The sequence below is a fragment of the Asterias rubens genome, chromosome 22, assembly GCF_902459465.1.
Source record: "Asterias rubens chromosome 22, eAstRub1.3, whole genome shotgun sequence".
In the NCBI taxonomy this organism is placed as follows: domain Eukaryota; kingdom Metazoa; phylum Echinodermata; class Asteroidea; order Forcipulatida; family Asteriidae; genus Asterias; species Asterias rubens.
The window spans coordinates 8,251,680-8,270,461 of record NC_047083.1 but is presented as its reverse complement, the minus strand read 5'-3'; the positions used below and the strand labels follow the sequence as shown (position 1 = coordinate 8,270,461).

Below are 18,782 nucleotides of genomic sequence, written 5' to 3'. Positions count from 1 at the left end.
GCATATCCATTTTGACAAGAAAGTGCAGTTTGTGATCGCACAAAAAGATAAAATTGTTTTTCCGTTCCGGGGGCGGGGTGCCCGTCTGTGCCCCCGCGCTGCACGCCCTTACATACCTCTAATGTCCTTGGATGCAGCAAAAGGAATTATGATCAACAATTGGACATAATTACTCATCACCAATCAGCTATACAATACAAATCTCACCCCCATTGGCATGTAACAGATCTCAAAGCCATCAGTATGCAACATAAATGCGAAGTTTTTAACACCACCTGTGAGGGTAAATGGACAGATAACACAAATCAAATGTTTTTATGGTTGTGTTTTGGTGCACCCCTCTGTGCCCATTCTAAGCTTATTGTGACGACAAAACAAAACACAGCTGTGCGTTTTGAAAGAAAACGGAACTTTTAGGGGCCCCAAAATAAAAACAACTGTTTGTTTAACTGTTTTTGCGTGGGATGTTAATGAACAACAACCGTCACATTTTTTTTAAAGATGGGCGAATAAAGGATAACTGACAGATAGTTGTTTTTCTTTGGTTGTTGTTGTTGTTGTTAATAAAGGCATGCACGTTTAGTAATAATTGTCAAAAACCATTTCATAAAGGATGTAGACACAAAAACTCGCTAAGCACATGAAAATCTTGCTTAACAAAAACAGGTTACAACCCAACGATCCATTACAAGTTTACACTGTTGTGACTGGTGCCCCACTCATGTTTTTGCTTAGCAAATAAATTGGATAAGCAGTCTTGCTGCTAATCAGCTTCATGAAAATTTACCAAGTGTTCTCACATTTTGTATTCCAACACAATGCACAAAATGTGTATGCATTTTGGCTCAATTGGTCATCGAAGTTGTAAGAAAAAAAATCAAAGGAAAGACACAAATGTGCGTGCTTTCAGATGCCTAGGAAAGGCTTCAGGCCTGAAGTCTTTTTTATTTTCAAATATTATGTTAGTTAAAAATTACCTCTTTCTCAAAAACTATGTCACTTCAGAGGGAGCCTTTTCTCACAATGTTGTATACTATCAACAGCTCTCCACTGCTTGTTACCAAGTAAGTTTTTATGCTATTATATATTTTGAGTAGTTATCTACTGAGTCGAAAAGAGAAATTCATTCAGATCTTCTTTAAGCTTTTTCGAATCGATGCATGGCCAAACCGGGTCAGGTATAGTCTGGTAACTTTGCTCTACATTCGAATATCATTCTTTGAACACAGGGTTCAAGACAACCAACGCGGCTCTTAATACCGCTAAATTTAACATAATTAGTTTGGACTCAAAACTCGACGACTTTTGCTTGCCGTGAATGTGTGACGTCAAAGTTGACTTCACAATCACGATTGAAGACGGATGATGTTATCAAGGAAATTCAAAACAACCACATACGCTTTAATCCCAACAAGAAAGACTGGCCTTCCCTGGATCTAACAACAAAAGGCCATTGTCTTACGAAACTGTCAAGTCTTTTGTTCACAAAATCCCGAAATCTTCCTAGGTTGACAGCTATTGTAGTCAGAACCGACCAATAGCAAGGCAGGTATAGTAAGGATACATCATAAAAGGTTATCTTACGACTCATTTGATTGGTTGAGTCGTCCAAGGAAGGTATGACGCAAAACAACGGACATGTAAGTCCTTGGAAACTCATAAGATGACGAAGAATTGTGCAATAATCTCAGTGTCTTAAAGAAAACAACACAATAAAATACCGATGATGTTTTTTTTCTGGATGGATCGAAGAAAACAATACAAAATAAAACCCAAATGACCTCGATCCGCCCTGAATAAAAGCGCTTATTGTTTACTTATTTTTAGAGAAATCTTAAATCTCCAAAATGTAAATTCTTTTCCTGGTTTTACAAATGTCTCGCGGAGGGGGGGGGGGTATAAACAACAACTTAGCCTTCATTTGATTGGTTGATTAAAAGAATGACCGAGGATATACGATGTGCTCACCAATTCGTTTAAATATTACGCTTATTTTTGTGCGATATTCAATATTCTAACTTTTTTTTACAACATTAATATTCACCAAATCTACCATAAGTTGTGAAGACCCATATATCTTTCGCATAAACACGTTAAAATCACACCCTATTCTTAAAATAGATGAATAAATAAACTAAAAACTGTCCTTAATCAACACAAGAGAGTCACGTACGCCAAGTAACACTGACCAATAGCAAGCACGGATACATTTGATTTTTAGACTGAATTGGTACGATGAATCTGATTGGTCGGTGTGATATCTCCATATAGGGTAATGACGAGCGTGACGTGTGTCAGGCGGTACCACCCTCAACAAAAGACAAAAGAGAGAAAAACAAAAGGATTAAAATACTGAAGAGGATAAGGAGTGTTTTCGAAACGCTGGACCTCTTGGCAGGGTTGAGAGTAAATCCTCGCATAATAGGCTAATCGATTTAGGTTTCTTGAAATGATGACATATCCACATTTTGATAACCCCTGGAGTTATAGATTTCCTAGGAGCCGATAATATTATCCTCAGTGAAAAAGAAGTATCAATATAAACACAACGTAAAGGCAGTGGACACTATTGGTAATTACTCAAAATAATTATCAGCATAAAACCTCACTTGGTAACGAGTAATGGGGAGAGGTTGATATTATAACACATTGTGAGAAACGGCTCCCTCTGAAGTAATGTAGTTTTCGAGAAAGAAGTGATTTTCCACGAGTTTGATTTCGAGACCTCAAGTTTAGAACTTGAGGTCTCGAAATCAACCATCTAAACGCACACAACTTCGTGTGACAAGGGTGTTTTTTCTTTCATTATTATCTCACAACTTCGACGACCAATTGAGCTCTCATTTTCACAGGTTTGTTATTTCATGCATATGTTGAGATTCACCAAGTGAGAAGACTGGTCTTTGACAATTACCAAGTGTCCAATGTCTTTAATTTATTCCTAGAAAATTATACAAGTGTGAGAGTTCTGCTGACAAAAAAATTTTGAAATTGATTTCTAGATATGTTAACATAAAATTATGAAATTTCCACCTAGTGATAACCCCTGGAGTTATACACTTCCAATGAGCTTCTAGCAACAGCATCCTAAAAGCAATATTTCTTTCTTCATGTATTATCTGAAAACAAACAAACTAAATTCAGCCACTCTGTCCAACAGGCAGTTACAAACAAGTCTGAATTCAGATTTTAAAAGCAGTGGACACTATTGGTAACTGTCAAAGACTAGTCTTCACAGTTGGAGTATCTCAACATATGCATAAAATAACAAACCTGTGAAAATTTGAGCTCAATCGGTTATCGAAGTTGCGAGATAATAATGAAAGAACAATAACCCTTGTAAAAACACGAAGTTGTGCGATTTCGAGACCTCGAATTCTAAATTCGAAGTCTCGAAACCAAATTCGTGGGAAATAACTTCTTTCTCGAAAACTGTGGCACTTCAGAGTAAGCCGTTTCTCACAATGTTTTAAACCATCAACCTCTCCCCATTACTCGTCACCAAGAAAGGTTTTATGCGAACAATTATTTTGAGTAATTACCAAGTGTCCACTTCCTTAAAAAAATACTGTTTCTTAAAATACTCATTACTTTCCTATACCTGAGGCGTTTTCGAAAAGCTGGACCTCTAAGCGGCGTTGCAAGTCGATCGTTACACAATGCCTAAGACTAGGTTCAACATTTTAGGTTTGTTGATGAAATTTCCACCTTTCATGTGGAGCTACTTAATGAATTGAGACCTACTCCTCACTGCACCATGTAATGGATTACAGGTGGCGCAATATGCTGCCAATCAAACCAGGAACACTGCGCGAACTCCCATTTTCGATAAGTGCACTGGGTTCTTTTACATGCATTACACAACACACCGGACCTACGGCTACACGTCCCATCCGAAGGACAAACAACGCAATGGTTAAGTGTCTTTCTTAAGGACACAAGTGTCACGACTGAGCATGAATATATTTATATTCTGGTCTTATTTATTTATTTGTAGTCACCAGATAAACCCTCAAGTTAAACTGATTATTTTGTTGACTGAAACTTGTGAACACACCCACAAGTACTTGATTTTGACAACTATTTTAAACAGTTTTACTTTTGTTACCCAAACCATTGAACAAATTGCTAAGTTGATTCTTCACTGAACACCATACAATAACTCAACACCCAAACTGTTGGACTCTGATTATGGTGGTATGCCTGATCCCATGTAAAGCATGATCAGTTAACTAGTGCAGTCCTCAGTCTAACACCATACAGTAACTAGACACCCAAACTGTTGCACTCTGATAATGATGGTATGCCTGATCCAATGTACAGCATGATCAGTTTACTAGTGTAGTCCTCCGTCAAACACCATACAGTAACTAGACACCCAAACTGTTGGACTCTGGTTATGGTGGTATGGTAAAAGAAACAAACAGAGAATCTAGAAAAGTCAAAATAACATATTCTTTATTAGTTTCTTTACAACAACTTTTAATTATCCTTCAAAACTGTTGGTCATTAAAGGCTCTGTACACGTATGGTAATTGTCAAAGACGAGTGTTCTCACTTGGTGTATCCCATCATATTAAGCATAAAATAACAAGCCTGTGAAAATTTGGGCTCAATCGGTCATCGAAGTTGCGAGAAAATGATGAGAGCAAAACACCCTTGTTGGACGAATTTGTGTGCTTTCAGATAAAGAATAAAAGATTTCTAGCTAGAAGTCCTTAATTATTTTCGTGAGAAATTACCTCTTTCTCAAAAACTGCATTACTTCAGAGGGAGTCGTTTCCCACAATGTTTTATACTATCAACAGCTCTCCAATGCTCGTTACCAAATCAGTTTGTAAGTTAATATTTGTTTTGAGTAATTACCAAACCTGTACCTTCCCTTAAAATCCTACACAATAAAATAATAATAAATGAATTTTGTTTTCTTTACAAAGTGGGCTAACAGGAACTAATAAAATATAAAGATAATGTTTTTGTTTTAGTTAGAGTAAATTCGTCCACAAAAAAGTATGCTTGTTTGTTTGAAAGAAAAACAACGTTAATAATAACTACAAACCCTGGAGCTACAACATTTTAGTGCCAAAAAAAGGCATCGAGTGGTTCAAATGAAGATAACGTATTAGGCTCGTACAACAGCAAAAACAGCAGGCTTCGAAATAACTCACAGCAATTGCCATAGTGCTCTGTGCTTTTGCTGTGGTGCCCTTTGAAAAGTTCCAATACGAATTTGAATTGGCCTCCTAGAAGTGCCCCTTACCAGTGGGAAACTGATGTGCCCTTCAAAAAGGAAATTCCAGGCCTGAAACGGGCTATTTAAGGAAGGTATGTTTGGTAATGACTCGCAATATTAAAGGAAAACGTTGCCTTGGATCGGTTCGAGTTGGTCTTTGAAAAGCGTTTGTAACCGTGTTTTCTTTATAAAATGCATATGATTAGAAAGATGTTGTAAAAGTAGAATACAATGATCCACACAAACATGCCTCGAAATTGCACGGTTTTCCTTTTACCTCGTCGACTAACACGGTCAGCCATTTATGGGAGTCAAATTGTTTACTCCCATAAATGGCCGACCGTGTTAGTTCGCACAGTATAAGGACAGCCACGCAATTTCGAGGCAAACTTGTGTGGATCATTGTTTTCTACTAAAACATCTTTCCAACCATATGCATTTTATAAAAAACCGGTTATAAACGCTTTTTATAGACCAACTCGTCCGATCCAAGGCAAAGTCTTCCTTTAATGCCAGTACAAGCTTTTGGTTCGACCCCTACAGCAGTATACAATAGTATAAAGCATTCTGAGACACATTTCACTTCTAAGTACATACAGTTATCTAAAAATATGTGAGTACTTTTTCCCCACAAAAGTTTGAATATAAAGCCTTACCGCATTAAAGGGTAACTTTTGTTGGACAAAAAACACAATGTCTACAGATTTACACTAAACTTACAGTGTGAAGATAATGATAGTAGAAAGCTTCCCTGAACATGTTATTTGCTGAGGTGCTGTAGTTTTGGGGAAATGAGTAAAACAATGTCATGTAAATAATTTTCGTCTCATGAGACGAAAATTATTTTAATCATTTACAAACGTATTTTCATGACATTGTTTTACTCATTTCTCAAAAACTACAGCACCTCAGTAAGTAATATTTGAAGGGAAGCTTTCCACTATCATTATCTTCAAACCCTGTAAGTTTAATGTAAATCTATTGACATTTTGAAAAAGTACCCAAATCCTTTAATACTTCTAAATTTACTCTTTCTGCTTTGACATTATTTTCGTTGGAGCTTCCGCAATATCTCAAAAAACACTACCACCTTTTGAAATGTTCACAGGTCAGTTTTATTGTAAACCTACGTCTCTATTTATATAGGATTAAAACAATCGAATCATTCCCAAAAACCTAAGGTATTCATCGGTCCTACTACTTGCCGTCAACTCGCCGAATTGCCGTCAACTCGCCGTCAACTCATTTTCGTGCCGTCAACTCATTAAATTTACATGAAAAATCTATAAAAAGGGGGCACGGAAGTGTTAAGTCTGGGCTAAACTACATATTTCTCATGGTTTTCGGTACAAATTCATTCACAAAAACGACTTTGCGTTGATAAAAAAAAAGTACCAATCATTGACATCTTGGGCCAAGACTAATCATTGTGAAAAAAGCAAGATGGCGGCCGACAGTTTTTTGGCTTCGAGAATTTCTTTTCACGAGAAAAAAAATCAATTTTTATTCCGAAATATGACCTAAAACTTACGCGAATGCTCTTTGAGCTGACACTTTACAGTTCTATGCTTCTTTTGTGGATTTTAAATGTATATTGGAGGAGTTGACGGCGCAAGTGAGTTGACGGCGAGTTGACGGCAAGTAGTAGGACCGTATTCATTGCCTTTAAGTGATTTACTAGAATCCTTCCTCAGTCACCCTAACAAAAGAGAAAATAACTGTTTTTGATAAGTGTAAACGACATAAAGGATTTGAGGCATTGCATGGTGAGGTATCAATATATATTTGGTTTGCGGTAACACCATGTGTGTATCTACTTGCAAGGTAGAGTTTGTTCTTAGAGTTAAAAAAGCAGGACAGTTCTTTTCAGAACTGAGAAGTCTCCCGAACCCCCGAACATCTACTTTGCGGTAGTAGAAACAAGCAAGACGGTTCTCTAAGAACAAACTCTACCTGGCAAGTAGATACACACATGGTGTTAACGCAAACAAAATATATATGTAATACCTACCCTGCACTTCGATATAATTAAACTTGCGGGGGCTGTTAAATTAAAGATTCGTTCATGAACTTTATAATCGGAGGCTAAATCAATGTTTGTATGAATGCCAGATTGGTATTTAAATTTGGCAGCCATTTCCCTTTCCAAAATGCTTTGCCAATTTTACAGGAAGAGAAAGTCAACTTTGAAAAAAAAAAAAAAAAACAGGAGTAAAAACTAAGATGCTGACCTCTGGACGGTTAACCAATTTTTGGTTTGTTTCCTTAGTGATAAAGCAATTAGCTGGAAGGGCTGCCATGTTGGGGAGAGTGCATGAATTTACAAGCTTAAAGGAACACGTTGCCTTGGATCGGTCGAGTTGCTCTTTGAAAAGCATTTGTAACCGTTTGTTATAAAATGCATATGGGTAGAAAGATGTTGTAAAAGTAGAATACAATGATCCACACAAACATGCCTCGAAGTTGCACGTATCCCTTTACCTCTTCGACTAACACGGTCAGCCATTTTATGGGAGTCTAAATGGCTGACCATGTTAGTTCGCAAAGTAAAAGGAAAAACACGCAATTTAGAGGCATGTTTGTGTGGATCATTGTATTCTACTTTCACATCTTTCTACCCATATGCATTTTATAACAAACGATTACAAATGCTTTTTATCGACCAACTCGTCCGATCCAAGGCAACGTGTTCCTTTAAAAGCATTGTTTTTACACAAGCGAGGCGGATATAAATTATTTGAACTTTTAATTCCAACTTTAAACGCTTTGCCAAGTTTTCCGAACAAGAAGGCTGGAATTTCACTTCTGAGAGGGCAAAGCAATTCCTTTTCCAAAAGGGCACTTCCATTGGAAACTCTTGCAGTCTATGAGAAACCTCGGTGCCCCCTTCAAAAGAGCACCAAGGCAAGACAAGGGCAATCGGGACCATGGCCTTTGTGAAATTCCAAAGCTGTAATTTCACTTTTGAGAGGGCAGAGCCTCTCCTTTTTTGAGAGGGCAAAGAAATTCCTTTTGCAAAAGGGCACATCCATTTCAAACTCTTGCAGGGAGAAACCTTTGAAGGGGCACAAAGGCCAAGACCAGGGCAACAGAGGCTGTCGTCTCTGTGTATTCCATCGCCGACTTTATAGCTTTGATCTCGCGAGTTTGAAATCCGATGTTTGAAAAAAGTGAAGGCGAAACCATTTTTTTTTTTTTTTATGATGATCTTCCCATCAAGGGAACTCGGCAAACTTCCACAAGTCTATGATAATGAATTGCACAAATCAAGAAATTGTGATTCAGTAACTAGACAACAATATTTATTCTAGTCATCGTGAAATTAGCAGGAAGCTGGGGGGGGGGGGGGTTCGAACTCACAACCATGTGATTACAAGTCCTGCAGTCTAACCACTTGTCCACGCTGACTTAAATGAGTAATGAGGTTTTCACTAGTTTCTCATGACTCCAATGATCGATTGAGGTTCGACTTTCGCAGGTATCTTGTGTCAACTAAAAATGTTGATATGAGTCAGATAAAGTGTTGATACTAGCCTTTGACAGTCACTGACGACAGTCCCTGTGCTTTTTAAAAAGAACAGCCCTTCCCAAACCAAACTGGTAGCGAAAGTACTCCTTCCTTTGTTACATAAACGAAAATTAAGACAAAAGAATTTCTTTGAAAGATGTTCATACCAGTCCTACTGAATAATACCAGCGTGGTTTTTCCGGAAGCGCAACTAAACTAAAACTGCTCGTTTCTCAGAACAGAAATTGACACGATGTGAAAATGAACGAGAGAAGTTTGTGGTTTAAAGGCGCTGGTCATGTTAGAATCAAGGAGAGTTGGTAGTTATCTGTCTTCACAACCAGAAGTCATTTTGGATGGTTAGAATCAGCCAACAGAGGGCGCTATGACAACTTAAAAGGGCCTTTATCTTTACGGGCAATTATAGACCATTATTTTTTGATAAGGAATGGTACTAAATGGTTTGGGTCGAAGCGTTGTACTCAAATTCGTTGCCAGCATTTTTTTTCTACCAAAAGGAACTGTTCAATTGTTTTAATCCTACATAAATGCAATTGTATACTATAAAAATTATAACCAGTGAAAATTTCATTTCAATAAGAAGTCACGTTTTTGAGATATCGAAAAAACTCCAGACCGAACAATGTCAGCGCAGGACATGGCTGGGTAGATTATCTTCTTTTGAGAACTTGTCTTGCTATTATTGTTGTTGTTTGTTGTTGTTGTTGTTTGTTGTTGTTATTGTTGATAGCTCACCCTGGGTCGTCCCTCACCAGGCTGGGTTGCCAAATCGCTGGACGATTGCATCTTGGTCTCCCAGATCCTTCTGCACTTTCTTCCTCATGTAGAAGATCGGACAATCTCGACTGTTGAGAAGAAAAAATAGGCAGTTAAAGGTGTTTCCATACTTTTTGAATAACACAAAACACAACAACCACAGATTTACATTAAACTTACATGGTTAAAGATGCTGCCGATTTGACCCAAAAATTTTGATTTAAAAGGTATTTTGATGGGGATCCAGGAAGTTACAAGCTTTCATTTGAGCCATTGCTCAAAAAAGTCCGCCAATTATTAGTAGTAATGAAATAAAGTGCTCAAAATTAGTTTTTGTCGGGATCCCGACAATATATCACGTGATTAATTTTTATAAGACACGTTTTAAATTTTCGTCATGGTTCCTGACCATTAAAAGTAAAAGTTAAACTTTTTTTCGTTAGAGCGGGTGATACTCTTTGAAATACCATTCACTCAAAAAAATCTATTTTTTAATGTTTGGGGCCAAAAATCTGACATATAGCATCTTTAAAAGATAATGACGGTAGAAAGATTCCCATAAAATATTACTTGCCGAGGTGTTATGGTTTTTGTGAAATGAGTAAAACAATTTCACAAAAATCGACTAGTAAAGCCATTGGACTCTTTCTAAACAGAACAAAAATTAAAAGTTCACAGATTTACAAATAACTTACAGGGTTTACAGAAGGTTACGGTGAAAGACTTCCCTTGAAATATTATTCCATGAAATGCTTTACTTTTTGTGGAAACATTAAAACAATTCTCGATATCGAGAATAACGGATTTATTTTAAACACATGTCATGACAAGGCGAAACGTGCGGAAACAAGGGTGGGTTTTCCCGTTATTTTCTCCCGACTCCGATGACCGATTGAGCCTAAATTTTCACAGGTTTGTTATTTTAAGTTGTGATACACGAATTGTGGGCCTTTGGACAATACTGTTTAACGATGTTGTGCGTTTGCTTCAAGCAGTTCTATGAAATTGGGCCCTTGTCTTTACCTTGTGCATAGAATCTCTTCATGCAGACTCCCTTGACATCGTTGGCACTGGGTCCACAGACGACCAAACTTCTCCTCCAACACACTCAGGTAAATAACCTTCCAGAGACAAAATCATTTCAAGAAACAAAGTTAACATCACAAAAGAAAAAAAAAACTCAGATCTAAAGATTGATTTTACTATAGGCCTGTTTATAAGTGAACCGCGGCTAAAGCCTGGTACATACTTCATGGGAATGCAAGGCGTATTCGATGTGAATTTGACGTCACAACTCTGTTTTCGCTGTGAATTTGCAAGAAAGTTGAGCACAGCTCAACTGCTGCGAGTTATTCGCTGTGAATTTGTGACGTCAACATTCGCTTCGCATTCACAGAAATTATAAACCAGGCTTCACTTCACAAGAATTGCGGTTAACATCGCAGTGAAAAGAACCTCCGAACATAAAATTAATTTTACTGTAAGCCTACACATGCAAGAACTGACAAGCCTTATGGCTAAGGACCAAACTACTTCTACTTCACTGGATTTGGGAAGTGCATCACAAAAATAATAAATATAGTGGCTTCTTATATAACACTCAGCAATCATATCTATCACTCAGTGTCAGTGCACTCAAGACACCTCAGTATATACCGATGTGTGTTAGCACTGAATACTCGGTACTTTCCCGAGTCCTGTGAAAAAATATCACAGGCATGTTACTCGGGTGGGATTCGAACCCACGACCCTTGCAATTCTAGAGCAGTGCCTTATACTACCGTGATTGCCCGGTAGCTAGAGGCAGCTCGAATCCTCGGTTTTGGCAGCGGGTACCGCAACGATATAGAATATTATGTCACATTTGCATCGGGGATAAAGAATATTAATTTTGTTTTTTACCAACACACCGATGTGTGTTAGCACTGAATACTCAGTACTTCCCCCGAGTCCTGTGAAAAAATATCACAGGCATGTTACTCGGTTACTTGATTGCTAACACACATCGGTGTATGGGTACAAAAAAACAAAATTAATATTCTTTATCCCCGATGCAAATTCAACATCTCTTATATTCAGTATATAAATAGACTAAATTTCTTAAATAAAATGACTAGGCCTAACGGGCATCTCGAATTCAACTAGTAAAGTACAAAAAATATCAAAACACAAAAAGAGCACACAATAATAGTGAACAATTAAGTCAGTAGAAGTAGAGGATCAGGGGTGGATTTCACAAAGGTAGTCCTAACGTAGGACTAGTCCTAGGCAATGCTAAGAGATAGGACCAGTCCTAAGTTAAAGTTAGGACCAGTAACTCATCCTAATTTAGGACTGGTCCTATCTCTTATCCTAACTTAGGACTGGTCCTATCTCTTAGCATTGCCTAGGACTAGTCCTAAGTTAGGACTACCTTCGTGAAATCCACCCCAGGACAGAGAGAAAGGGATGAGGTTTGAAAGAATTGATTGAAAAAAACACAATCAAATATAATATTCGATAATATACAAGTGTGCGTTTGAAGGTAACAACCACAAGAAAAATAGTCACAATGTCAAATAATGCTCAAAATTAAAAAGAAATTGTAAGTATACAGATAACAATCAAATACACAGATACAATTCAAAATGAAAGCAATGGAAAAATACACATATTCAATTCGAAATGAAATCACTGGCAAATACAGAGATATATATTAAATTCAATATGGAACCAATGTACATGCACAGACACAATTGAATTCAAAACGAAGCACATGGTAAATACAAAGATTAAATTCAATATGGAAGCCAAAGTCAATGCACAGATACAATTGAATTCAAAACGAAGCAATGGTAAATACACAGATTAAATTCAATATGGAAGCCAAGGTCAATGCACAGATACAATTGAATTCAAAACGAAGCAATGGTAAATACACAGATTAAATACAAAATTATAGCAATATTAAATACAAGCAGATGCAATAGGAGACTTTCCAACGCTAGGCGGCAGCAGACATACCGGGTAAATTTCCATTGTTTACGTAGTTCTGAACATGCGCATAATTCTGAGAACAATGGATTTACCCGGTAAGTCTGCTGCCCTCTATCGTCCCAGAAAGTCTCCCATTCAATGGAAGCAATGGTAAATACACAGATACAATGTAAAATAAAATTCAGTGGAGTATTTGTGACAATCAGTAAATACAATAATGCAATATCAAGACCAAAATCACGACAAGGTTGACATAATATTTACAAAATGGCAAGTGAAGTAATGCACATTCAATGGAAAAAGGTAGACAAATAAACACATTTGTCAACACATGGGGATAAAGATAATAGCTTGATGATTTGAAAGCACAAATAGAAATGAAAATATGAGAGATTCGGTGACCCTTGTAACAAATAAACAGATCACGCCAAAGATATCAAAATAGGAAAGTGAAAGCAAGCAGTAGTGAGGGTTACATGTCACTGAAAATAAAACAAACAATACAATGTTGACAACTGGAATTTCTTAGAGAGAAAAAAATAGAGAAATCTGTAGAATCTGTGGGAATATGCATGAAAGGTAAATGTACATCACTTCTCAATAAAACCTCTGAATCTGAAAAACTGAAAAAACTGAAAACCCTGAAGCCTTTTGAGGCATCTGAAAACAGAACAAATTTGTTTAAGAAGGACCTGCGCCAAGTTTCATAGAGTTGCTTAAGCACAAAAAGAAGTTAAGCAAAACAAAGTTATGTTTACCAGAATAAGGTTACCAGCTAAACTACCATGTCACATTTCCTGCTCATTTCTGCTTAGCAGAGAGTTATAAGCAATAATGCGTAAGCAGCTCTATGAAATTTGGGCCCATTATTCTCACTTGGTTTATTCCAACATAATGTTTACATAAAAAAACAAATCTGTGAAAATTTTAACTAATTTTTGGTTATCAAAGTTGAAAGAGAATAATGAAGAAAAATTTGTTATCTTTCATTATTTTCAGGCAACTTTGATGACCAATTGGTCTGAGTCAAATTTTCAAAGGTTTTATGCATACACCAAGTGAAAATACTGGTTCGGCAATTACCAATTGTGTCCATACAGTGCCTTTAATTGGAGGGGGGGGGGGGGGTGTCAAAATACAATTCTGCATTTTTTTTCCAAATAATAACTACCTACCTCTTTTTGGTAGATCTCGGACTCAATTTTTTTGCAGTGTTTACAGATGGCCATGTTGACTTTCTCCAGAGGTGTTTTGCAGCCGATGCACGTACTTCGTTTCTTTGTAAACGCCATCAGACCGCCGATCTTGGAAGTCACTTTGGTCTTGGCTAGGGTGTGTTCTCCCTCTGAAGGAATAGAAGTCAATAATAATTGATTTATAAAGAAGGTAATGACCTGACGATTCAACTCTGAACAGTTTTTCTCTGCCTCTTTCTGGGTCAAAAGGCCATACTTAAGGCCGATCACACTGCAGTGATAACGGAAACAATAACGACACTTGTGACACTTGTGTCCTTAAGCAAGACACTTAACCATTGCTTCGTCCTTCGGATGGGACGTAAAGCCGTTGGTCACATGTGTTGTGTAATGCATGTAAAAGAACCCAGTGCACTTATCAAAAAGAGAAGGGATTCGCCCTGGTGTTCCTGGCTGTATGCGCCGTAGCACCTTGTAAACCCTTATAAGGTGCTAAATAATTGGGTCTCAGAATTCATCACCGCAATCTTTCTGAAAGTTTGTATATACTCAGCGCCTTGAGTACCTTGTTTGGTAGATACGTGTGCTATATAAGACTTAGATGTTATTATTATTATTTTTATTTTGTTTATAAAACTCACTAAATAGAACGTTGGACGCTCGGTGTTCACCAACTACGGGTTCAAATATTCTCAACAAGGGCATCTTGAGCTGGTTGTCCAAGTAGTAGTGTGTGTCTATAGGGATGTTGTTTTCCAACACGTAGATGGGGTCCTGTGACAAAGAAAAGTTGAAGAGACATCTAGAGTTTTATCCAAACTGCGATAAAGCATTGTCAACGGGTTGGTTAGAAAACAGTAGTTTCTTGCATGACGTGAACTTCCCAGGAACCCAAATCTCTGAATTTTAAAGGAACACGTTACCGTGGATCGGTCGAGTTGGTCTTTGAAAAGCATTTGTAACTGTTTGTTATAAAATGCATAAGGGTAGAAAGATGTTGAAAAAGTAGAATACAATAATCCACACAAACATGCCTCGAAATTGCACGGTTTTCCTTTAAACTCGTCGACTAACACGGTCGGCCATTTATGGGAGTCAAATTTGACTCCCATAAATGGCCGACCGTGTTAGTTCGCAAACTGAAAGGAAAACCATGCAATTTCGAGGCAAACTTGTGTGGATCATTGTATTTTACTTTTAAAACATATTTCCAACCATATGCATTTTATGACAAACGGTTACAAATGCTTTTTATAGACCAACTCGTCCGATCCAAGGCAACGTGTTCCTTTAATAACTGGTTTCACTGTGACTCTTATCAGCTCTTACCTCAGATTTCTCCCATGCGGCTGCTCCCTTGACTCCTGCAATGATTACGTAAGGCACTCTGTCCCCGAGGGCAGGGGCACTGCCTGGATCACGCTTACGCATTCTGAGAAGAAAGAAATAACAAATCCCATTTAAAGCTTAATCAGTTTACTAACGCAGCTCACAGTCTAACACCATACAGTAACTCAACACCCAAACTGTTGGACTCTGATTATGGTGGTATGCCTGATCCCATGTAAAGCATGATCAGTTTACTAGTGCAGTCCTCAGTCTAACACCATACAGTAACTCAACACCCAAACTGTTGGACTCTGATTATGGTGGTATGCCTGATCCCATGTAAAGCATGATCAGTTTACTAGTGCAGTCCTCAATCCAACACCATACAGTAACTCAACACCCAAACTGTTGGACTCTGATTATGGTGGTATGCCTGCAGCTGATTTCACAAAATGCTAGGATTAATCCTATCTCGAGATAGGACGTCCTAACTTAGGATGGGTTCAATGCGTCCTAACGTCTTAGGATACAGAACTAAACTCGTCATAAGTCCTAAGATTAATCCTAAGTTAGGAAGAGTTTGATGAAATTGACGACTGATCCCATGGGGTGTCGTGGTCGAGTGGATAAGAGCACCAAACTCAAGTTCTGATGCTTCTGTTCAGCAGAGTGTGGGTTCGAATCCCGGTCGTGACACTTGTGTCCCTGAGCGAGACACTTAACTATAACTGCTTCTCTCCACCCAGGGGTAAATGGGTACCTGTTAGGGCAGAGATGGTTCTTGTGATTGGTTTAGCCGAGTAGCGCATTTTGCGCACAGGCTGCATACTCCCCAGGGAGCTGAGATGGTTTAAGGAATGATTTAAGGCCCAGTGACCAGGGGTAGAAATGTCGAAAGTGCTTTGAGACACCCCTCGGGAGTGAAAACTGCTATATAAAAACGGTATATTATTATTATTATAACAAGCGTGATCGGTTTCGTAGTGCAGATCTCTGACCAACAGAACCAAATAAAACTTGAGTTGGATTTTGAAATGTTTCTTGATAGTTAACGATTACACTCACCTCGCAGCCAGTTCCACATGGGCCTGCTTCCCTGCATACTCCTCTCCCGTCTTAGTCAACTCCTTCGTAATTACGAGCTGGGAAATATCGACGCGATTACAAAGCAGGTCGGAAATCGTCTGCTTTGCGAAGCCTACCGCACCATCAGGATCCCTACAGGAGAGACCGACAAAAGATTAAAAAAGTTGTTAAAGCAATCGCACAACATCGGTAAACAGTATTGTCCAAAGGCCCACACTTTGTGTATCACAACTTGTATTTCTTGTATCTCTTGTATTTCAGAAACTTGGATTTCTTAAGGGGGTGCAACTTTTCATTTCAGATATCAAATAATATTGCACAAGGGCAACTGATATGTGCAAATTTTAAATGATTTGGAATTGAACAAAGAAAAATTTACAAATAGAAACTAATTGACTAATAAATAATATGGCATTTTGGCTGGTAACCAAGAGAGATTTTTACTAAGCATCACCAGCCCACCAAAATGCTTTGGGATTCACATTATTGAGACCGGTAACCCGTTACTTGATATTTCATTTTTGATGTTTCATTTTTGTAAATTTTAATATAGTAATATTTTTAATGACTATTTTGTAAACTGTACATTTCGGCTTATAGCCACTGTATTCTAGTGTTTTAATAAATTAACCATGAATAATAACAATACTTTCTAAGCTTTTTCACGCCCGGATGAAGGGAAGAAACTATGGTTTCCATGCACCCACCTGTCAATAAGGATCTTGAGTAGGCAAGAGTTGATTAAGTTGGCCACCAGAGGGCAGTTGTCCCTGCGTACCGTCTCGATACCTTTACAGTCCATCTTGTCGTAGGTGTCTGGTCGCGAGTAGTACAGACCCGCGTAACGTTTTTTGTTGATCAGTAGATACGGAAAATAAACCTAAGATGTAGACAACAAATAAAATCAATTTTGAAAGACATTTTGTACAGCTTAAATCGAGCATTTATTTCAATATAAGATGAAAAGGCTTTTCTCTATAGTTAAATTTGAATAAAACTCTCACCTTTTTGAAAACGTTTCTCTTGAAATAAAAAGGGAAATTATGGGAGTTAAAATTGCATGTCCCAAATTTTGCAGAACAAAATTTCTTTCCTGAACAAACTTTGACAGATGATGTACAGATAATGGATGTGCAAACCATTGAGAGCTTTACACAAAACACAGAACCTATGGCGTTATGTCCCATTTGAAGGATGAAGCAAAAATAGTTAAGTGTCTTGTTTAAAGCCATTGGACACTTTCGGTAACAGTAATGTCCAAGGCCCACACTTCGTGTATCACAACTTTTATCTAAAATAACAAACCTGTGAAAATTTAAGCTCAATCGGTCATCGGAGTGGGGAGAAAATAACGGGAAAACCCACCCTTGTTACCGCATGTTTCGCCGCGTCATGACATGTGTTTAAAATAAATCCGTAATTCTCGATAGCGAGAATTGATATTGTTTTAATGTTTTCTCAAAAAGTAAAGCATTTCATGGAATAATATTTCAAGAGAAGTCTTTCACCATTACCTTCTGTAAACCCTGTAAGTTATTTGTAAATCTGTGAACTTCAATTTTTCTTTTTCTGTACAAAAAGTGTCCACTGGCTTTATGGACAAAGTTGTCAAGACTGGGATTCGAACCCACACTGTGCTTATCTGGAACACCAAAGCTTGAGCTTGGTGCTCTTGAGCGCTCAACCACAAAACCATTCAGCTCAAGAGCCCACACTTTCCTGAGCTCGAGTCCAAATGCTCTGGACGACAAAATCAGAAGTGACCTCAACTCAGTACCCCTTGAAGGCCGGTTTAGAGTCGGTTGCGCGACGGAAATCTTGCGCGCAATCCTAAGACTAAGGCCTAAAAACCGTGTCTTTTTATGATCGTGCGTCAATATTTCCGACGCCCGACCATCGCGCGACCGACTATAACTCGGCCTTTACTGTGGTTCACCAGCTATCCCACAAACCACTCCCCACCCTACCCCCTTGGACTCACCTTTTCAAATTCTAGTTTGATAGGTTTTTGGAAGGTATCAGATATCATAAGAGCCGCTTCTTTTCCTAACGCCATGCTCTCGGCTACGGTGTCCACTCCAAACCGCACCATCACGGAATCAGTGTCGCCATATATCACCTATACAAGAAAAGACAGATTTCACATTTTGATAATAAAAACAGTACAGGGTGAGCCAAAAAGAAGTTGACGAAGATTTATGATTTCAAAACAAAACTAACACATAACACTCAAAAGTTCAATAAAACATATATTTAACATGCACTCTCTCCTGCAGATTAGAAAAAAAAGAATGAAAGAAATTGATCATTCCTAAGAGGAATTAGCATTTGAGTTTATATAGCGCTTTTTCACTCCCGAATGGGTGTCTCAAAGCGCTTTTTTGGTCACTGGTCACTGGGCCTTAATTCTCTCCTTAAACCATCTCAGCTCCCTGGGGAGTATACAGCCTCGTGCAACAAATGCGCTACTCGGCTAAATCAATCACAAAAACCATTTCTGCCCTCACAGGTCCCCATTTACCCCTGGGTGGAGAGAAGCAATAATAGTTAAGTGTCTTGCTCAGGGACACAAGTGTCACGACCGGGATTCGAACCCACACTCTGCTGAGCAGAATCAGCAGAGCTTGAATTCGGTGCTCTTAACCGCTCGGCCATGACACCCCACTATTGTCTATTT

The 18,782-nt window shown here is 38.2% G+C and overlaps 1 protein-coding gene across 2 annotated transcripts in view; it reads right to left on the bottom strand.

The window, feature by feature from the left end:
* Positions 1–247: 247 nt before the first annotated feature.
* LOC117305118 (DNA polymerase delta catalytic subunit-like) overlaps positions 248–18,782 on the bottom strand; it is a 30,895-nt gene continuing 12,360 nt past the window's right edge. The window contains exons 16-24 of one of the 2 annotated variants that reach the window (XM_033789874.1): positions 18,087–18,224; positions 16,813–16,985; positions 16,085–16,237; positions 15,020–15,122; positions 14,332–14,464; positions 13,670–13,839; positions 10,542–10,639; positions 9,498–9,607; positions 248–275 (exon numbers count right to left, since the gene is read on the bottom strand). In XM_033789874.1, the coding sequence (XP_033645765.1) occupies positions 9,511–9,607; positions 10,542–10,639; positions 13,670–13,839; positions 14,332–14,464; positions 15,020–15,122; positions 16,085–16,237; positions 16,813–16,985; positions 18,087–18,224 (1,065 nt within the window). In that variant the 3' untranslated portion in view covers positions 248–275; positions 9,498–9,510. Of the gene's footprint in view, positions 276–8,581; positions 9,608–10,541; positions 10,640–13,669; positions 13,840–14,331; positions 14,465–15,019; positions 15,123–16,084; positions 16,238–16,812; positions 16,986–18,086; positions 18,225–18,782 lie in introns of those variants that run through there. The other variant, XM_033789873.1, reaches the window with a different exon arrangement.